The 7,587-nt window shown below is 42.2% G+C and overlaps 1 protein-coding gene across 1 annotated transcript in view; it reads right to left on the reverse strand.

Annotated features, from left to right (window-relative positions):
* CDAN1 (codanin 1) overlaps positions 1 to 356 on the reverse strand; it is a 36,116-nt gene extending 35,760 nt beyond the window's left edge. Inside the window, exon 1 of the mRNA XM_009887986.1 lies at positions 264 to 356. Coding sequence (XP_009886288.1) covers positions 264 to 356 — 93 coding nt within the window. The remainder of the gene's footprint in view (positions 1 to 263) is intronic.
* Positions 357 to 7,587: the final 7,231 nt, after the last annotated feature.

The raw sequence follows: 7,587 nt of genomic DNA on the forward strand, positions 1-7,587 counted from the left end.
GTCGTGGTTGTGGGGCCCCGGTCCCCTCCCTTCCCCCTGCCGGGCCCCCCTGCCCCGGCAACCGCTGCCTCGGCCGCCGGGGAAAGGAACGGAGTCCCCCCGCTGCCTGGGCGCAGGGGGCTGCGGGTTCCAGCCCCGCTGGAAAATGCCTGGTTCGGATAAACTACCTTCTCTCTTCGGAAGCGCGGAAACGTATCGGTGCGCACAGACGGGGAACCGGGAGGTTTCGTGCTGTGGGTCGTAGAAGTGCACTAAAACAGCACCTGCGAGTAAACTCCTGTCCGTCCGTGAGGCATTACGCGCAGCCGCCCCTGTTCACCTTTGCAGGACTTATTCTTGCCAATGCAGAAAGCCATGCCGGCATGCAGCTCGAGGCAGTGTCATGTTGCGAATAGTTTCACTAGTGGCTTAGTATAGCTTCATATAGCTTAGTACAAATAGCTTCCTATGTACCAGAGAGAGAGACGTGGCATTAGTGCACTGGAATGATCACCTTCGACACTGAGGGATTTCTTGCAGTCACAGTGTTTTGGCCACGCTGTTACTGGTTACCTCTGTGCGCAGTGGAGCATGAAATGAGCTTCCAGCTTTGTCTCTTGGAACCTAAAACTCGGCTTCTGCGATGGGGCGGGTAGGGGTTCTGTAGTACGCAACTGTACGGTTAACTGGTGAAAGGTTTTCTTCCCACTTACTGAGGTGATGTGTATTCTAAAAGCATCAAAGGTAATGCAGTATAAGTTGTAGAGTCTTGGTGCAAGGGCTAATATTAGTGCCTAGTGGATGAGAACACATTTCACTGACCACTGAGGTCATGAAGTTTCTCACTGACTACTCTCCTTTGCTTTTCCTCTCCCTCCGTCTCCTCCAGGGTTTAATGACGATCCTGGCCCATCTCATCAATCCAGTCTTGAGAAGATGAACCTCAAAGAAGAAATAGTAGTGAAGGTGGTAGAGCCAGAAGAAAGCTCTGAGGACATGGCGGTGGTTCCACCTAGCCAAGAACAACTACCTTTTCTGGGGACATCAGGTGGTGGTTCCTCTGGGAAAGTAAAAGCCAAAACAAAAGGCAGGTCCCAGGCAGACCAAAATGAAATAACTGAAGAGGACCTAGTTCAGATTCAGCAGACCCAGATGCAGGTGATCCAGTCTGGCTTTGACAGTGTCAACCACAATCTTCGGCTGCTGCAGCAAGGCATGCAAGATCTGAGTAACAGCCTCAGCATCATGGCACATACGCTTGTCGCTATCAAAAATGTCTACGTGAAAAACAACATTGGCCCGACCACATATGCCACCGCCTCTACTCAGACCACGGCTGGGTACCTGAGCCCAGGTTCCCCCCAGGTCTCCCCCGCTGAAGACAGGGGTAGAGCGCAGGTGGCTGGAAGCAGCAGCAGAAGCAGCAGCTGCAGCTCCAGCTCCATGTCACAAGAACCAGGTCCTTCCGAGTTTCCTAGGCCCCCCCTGAGAACCATTAAGAAAGAACATCCAAATGGCTGCTACTACTTCTGCTTTGCAGATGTGTAAAAACTTGAATATATGTAAAGTGACTGTGGTGTTAGGTGCTGTTGTATGTTCTGCTCCGGCCTGTGACCTCCAAGGAGCAAAGTGGACTTGCCTCCCACGTTTTTCCCAGTGGGAAACATTTCGCTATAGGTGGCATTAAACACTAATTACCAGTCTCCTGTTTGTTAACTCTGTTGCCGTTGGGTAATAATTTTTTTTTCTGTTTTCTTTATCCTCTTACTCTCTTAAAAAAGAAACAAACAAAAAAACCCCAGATTTATTTTGATTAAGACTCTTGTCTGTATCATCCTTTGTTTAATGTGACCTTTTGAAAAATAAAAGGCATGAGAGTGGGGTAAAAAAGTAACGTTATGGTTACTGACCTGCAGGAGCTGTCTTACACAAGTTGCTTAGTTTTTTGATTAAGCAAACCTCAGAAGCAGTTGATTTTTTAAGTACTTGCTTTTTCTAATAATTATAACATCGGGGGTGTTTGCTTGGTGGTTGTTGGTGTGCATTTTTTTTTAAGTCTGAGCGGTGTGCGAGCCATCACAGGAAGTCTGACATACCTGCTTACTCTAGGAATGGGTTAGGACTGAGCTGTTGATTCATGAATGTACTCCTCAGAATTCATACAGCACAGTTCCACTTGGCTGTTGTTCATTCCCAGCTTGCAAAATGCTCCGTCTCCTCAGAGGCGTTTTGTTTTACTGCACTAGTTGGGTAGGCTCTTTCTTGTCACCTGATTAAAATAGAGAAATGCAGCAAAAAATAGTAATTGACGAGTGATGCCTGTTTTTGACGTGGAATAATTTTTCCCCATATGGCTTATAAGCAGGCTGGACCTTAGTCAGATTTTGCAAGACTTCTGGAATCAGTACCGCAGCATTTGAAATACAGAGAGCAAAAAAGTTGCTGTATTGTTTTACATGAAATGGAAGTTAGATTTGTTGTTAAACAAATTACAGGAGGCAGGGGCTGACTTTGCCCCAGACAGAAGCAATGCTCATGCATAGTTTATGAAGCTTTCATCTTCACCAATTGGAGAGAGGAGTAAAATCGTCTATTCTCTTAACTATATATCCAAGGAAGGAGAAAAACAAGAGTTGGAGCAATAAGTAACCTGTTAAGTGTCAACTCTGAAACAAGCACAAAGGAATCAATCTAATGTGAAAAAGAAAAATCTCCTTTTCACATTTAGATAAGAGGAAACTATTGTCACTGACACTATTCTTAAGATGTGTTTAAGGCTGGTATGTTTCAGGCTTACATATTAGAGTCACTCTGCTTTGCACAATTCAAAATTAGCAGAGGTCCTCTGTTGGTGTGTCCAGTGTCCATACTGGAGGGGAAACAAAAACCCCCTCACCTTCAATTTTATCCAATGACAGCAAAAATCATGCAGGTCCTCTTCGTAAGCACTTATCACCACTGTTAAAGTTCTACAGATAAATTTGGCCGCTAGCAATGACTAGCTGCCTCTAGTTTTCCAGTCATTGTGCACAAGCGTTCCTGCTGCGAGAATTTAGCAACTACAAATGACGTAGAGAATGGCAACCCAATCCTCCCTCTTCTAGCAGCGTAAGAACATGTAATCTTAGGGTGAGATATGTCCTTTTTGCAGTCAGATTTGACAGAGCGCTATACCATAGGAAAATGTACTTTTATGTACTTTTTTTAACTTCTGCCGTCAGACCACTATGGTGTACTGATCACACACACACGAGCCTGAAAAAAACAACAACTGCTGCCTAGTAAAACGTGAAGACAGGGTAGTCACATTGTTAGCAAGTGTTTCCCTTCAGTACCCCAAATGGAGTAAAATATGTGAGTATCTCACAAAATTAAAACATATACGTATAGGGCACATTGTTAATTAGGATTAATGTCCTGAAGAAGAGAAGGTTCCCATTTTCAGGTTTACCTTAACAAAAGGAGATGGTGTGGGTGACAGGTATCGCTACTTTATTCATAAATTGGTGGTTTTAAAAACGGGAAAGAATTAATCCTTCTAAATCTGATTTTTTAGTCTGTAGTTAAAAGTTTTCCAAATTAACCTGTTGGAAGCATTATTTCTCCCCCATTAGTACAGATGGACTCTCTCGAGCAGTGTTTTCTGTAACTGAAGAAGGCACCCTTCGTTTGTATTTTGTTCTCATGGACAAAGAAGCCAATTAACTCTAAGGTGACATTCCAGGTAGATTAGCAAATACGATCTAAAATTTACCTGGTCCTTCGGGGCAGCAGTTTGAGCTTGTCGAGGTTGCAAGGGCCGGTTCTTACCTTCCTAACTTTCCTTCAATGTTTCAGTTCTTTCTCCAATGATTAATTCTTGAATTTCCCTTAGTACAGCATTTCTAGGGAGAGCTGGCTCATGTCTGCTACGTAGCTTTCTCACATTTGAGTACAAATTTAAATGAGAGGAAGCCACAGTGCAAGCCCAGAGAAGCAAGATCCTAAGAGCAGAGCGGGCAGCCTGGATCTCCTGTCTGACTGAAGACAACAAGCCAGCTGGTGCTAAAAGACACCTCAGTGGTCAGACAACTACCAGACCTCAGCACTGATCTGCCATAGTGTCTTTGTTCCAATCTTACTTCTTTCCCACAGTCTGTCAGTTGTACTGCTAATGTATACTGGAGCCAGATCAAAACCACTCTTCCGTCTCTGCTATGATCTGGATTTACATAATATTTTAAATGAGGAAAGCTACTGAGCTACCTGTCGCCAGTAAAAAGTGTGCCAATTCGTTATTTTCATCTGCAAATTAATAGAGCTGGCTTGCTATTTCTTTATGCACCTTTTCTGTGATCAAACGATGGTTGTGTTGGGGGCACCAAAACCACACACCATCCAGAAGCATACCATTAAATTTCTGGCTGCTTTTAACAGAAGATGAAACATTATTTTCTTGGAATGTTACTGAGTTAATGAATTCCCGGCTTGTTTCCTGCTGTGTGAAGCAATTTGGGCTATTTATATATATCACAAGAGCTAATGACCTGGTCATGAAGCTTAACGAAAATACTGCCAATTATTTGAACAGGGGCAGAGCTGGCTTTTAATTTGCCTTACATACAAGGCATAACAGTGATAATGCCAAGAAAGAGATCCCAGGAATCTTCTCCAATTCTTCTGGACTTGCCTAAAAACCTTGTTCTGCCATGCAAAGAGCAGACAGTATTTTCCACAGCATACAAGGACTAAGACATGTGAGTGCGTAAACCAAAACCATGAATTGTAATGATACCATACTCTACTTTTACCTAGTTTTACTAGAAAGAGAAATGAAAGGATCTTGGAGGAAACTAGAACAACTGGTAGCTGCATTTCCACATAGCACAAACTGCTCAGATTCAGTTACAACTTCTGTTCATTCAGTTCTCTGCTATCTGCCACTTAAGTGTACTGTTCAGAAGATGAGATGGGGCTCTTCAAGAGGATGTAAAAGCTCAGTGACTACATCCAGGCAGCTGATCATCTCCCCATGCAATGCTACAGGCTTGGGGATGAGTGGCTGGAAAGCTGCCCTGCAGAAAAGGACTTGGAGGTGTTGGTTGACAGCTGGCTGAACATGAGCCAGCAGTGTGCCCAGGTGGTCAAGAAGGCCAACAGCATCCTGGCCTGCAGGAGGTATAGTGTAGCCAGCAGGGCTGGAGAAGCGATTGTCCCACTGTACTCGGTACTGGTGAGGTCACACCGTGAGTACTGTGTTCAAGTTTGGGTGCCGCAGTATAAGAAGGACATTGAGGTGCTGGAGAGGGCCCAAGGGCAACGAAGCTGGTGAAAGGTCTTGAGAATAAGTCTTATGAGGAGCAGCTGAGGGACTTGGGGTTGTTTAGTCTAAAGAAAAGGAGGCTGAGAGGAGACCTTATTGCTCTCTACAGCTACCTGAAAGGAGGTTGTAGAGAGGGGGTCATTGGTGTCTTCTCACAAGTTACAACCCATAGGACAAAAGGAAATGGCATCAAGTTGTGCCAGGGAAGGTTTAGGCTAGATATTAGGAAAAAACTTCTACACTGAAAGGGTTATCAACGACGGGAACAGGCTGCCCAGGCAAGTGGCTGAATCGTCATCCTTGGATGTATTTAAAAGCCGTCTAGATATGGTGCTCAGGGACACGGTTTAGAAGTGGGCCCAGCAGGGTTAGATAATGGTTGGACTTGATGATCTTAAAGATTTTTTCCAGCCATAATGATTCTATGATTCTGTGATCCAATCATTCCAACATCTGACTCATGTTGCAGTAGTACCAACAGACACTTGCTTTTTGCTTTCTTGTAACAGAAAAGAAAAAAAAACCTGTCAAAGCCTTTCTCCATTTAAAGAGAATCTGTTTGCAATAGTAAAAAATACTGAAAAAATTTAACTGAAGCTTTTTAAATAATTAAATCATTATACAAACACAATCAAGAATTGAAGTTTTGCATGCTGAATGAATATTTTATTTAGAACCAGTTTATAAAAATAAAATACAAAATAATTTGAAAACAAAACTTAAGACATTGTACAAAGCCTTGATATGGTACAAATGAGAAAATAAATAATTACAACTTTATGTACAAATGACCATTACAAGGGCATTGACTCCTTATGTTCTTGGGTGCCTGAGCAAACTTAAAAAGAAAAGAATGGCTTAGAAGATTTCCAGGGAGGGGAAGGGAACCACAATTACTGAGCAAGAGAATTTGAAGGACTCAACATTTGTCTTCCTCAATGGTAACAAACAATCTTGGAACTATTTTCCACTTAATTTAATCATGCTGCAGATTTTACTATTGAGTACTTAATTTCTTATGGGGTGACAACATCGTAATTTTAATTAATACACAGATTTCATTCTTTGTAGTATTGCCCAGAGATTTTAGATTAACAGCCATTGGTTGGCAGCTTCAGAAAGTCAGTACTTGTCTGAAGGCATTGCTGGTGATTTCCTTAATTTACCAGTTTGGATATTCATAGAAAGCATTTGAAAATTGACATCTGTTAGCACAAGCACTGCAACTCATCTCTGGGCTGACGCTATAGAAAGAAAGTTAGAAGTTGGGGAAGAACTTCAAATCTTAATTTCTAACCAAGAAAAGTAAAGAGGATGCAGAGAGGGCGGCTAGGCAACCAATCCAGATCTCCAGTCAGAGGAAGAAGATGTGAAATAGCAAAAAAAAAAAAAAAAAATCCCACCTCAACTTGTGTCAAACCTTTACAGCCTTGTCTGCCACGCAGCAGATATGGGTTTAAAATGATTTGAAGCCAGGCAGACCAGACTAACTATACTGCATCTTTTGGAGCAAGCTGGTCTGCTGTTATTATAGGTCCTTTATATGAAAGTTAGGTCAAAAATCAAGTGATCTCAAAAGGAAACAAACATCTGTAGCTCCAATTAATTCCAGCTGTATTCCCACAGACAGTTGTGGATGATCGGGACCTTATATGAGTAGCCCACTCGTGGTATTGTTTTAGAAGAAACCACTTTGTGCTCTTGGCCAAAGCAGACCCTCGGCAGTAATTCTTACAGAAAAGGAGAGATCAAAAGGCATGTCATGTCATAATAGTAATAAAAAAATAAGCATCTTCCAATTTAAAATACAGCAACTGCAAATATGATATTTATAGAGTAAGTTTATTCCTTCACTCCCTAAACAGGGAAAGAACTGAACAAGACCCTATGGTGATTTTAATGAAAGTTTCACCTGCACGAGAACAGCAAGAATTCCCAAGGATCCAAGCTCTTCATGTAGAGGAGAAACAAAGGCAAAATACATAAATGACATATGCCAACATTTGGGTTTGTCCCTGTTACTCTTAAGAGAGAATGTTTTACCAACAATGGAGAGTAAAATCAGCCTGCATGTTCAAACCTGGATGGCTAAGTGAATACATCAGACTTTAAAACAATACACTCCTATGCATTTTTTCCTTTGAAAAGCCCTCAGAGGTTAATATTAAAAAGCCTGATTATTTAAAACCACAGGAAAATGAGTGATTAAATAAACTTTTTGGCATTTGACAGTATCTTAAAATAATTCCAGACTGTTATTACAGAATCCAGGTTGACTTCTGTATCATTTCTTTTTTACGAATGTC

This window comes from Charadrius vociferus, unplaced genomic scaffold, assembly GCF_000708025.1.
Source record: "Charadrius vociferus isolate BGI_N301 unplaced genomic scaffold, ASM70802v2 scaffold337, whole genome shotgun sequence".
Lineage (NCBI taxonomy): Eukaryota > Metazoa > Chordata > Aves > Charadriiformes > Charadriidae > Charadrius > Charadrius vociferus.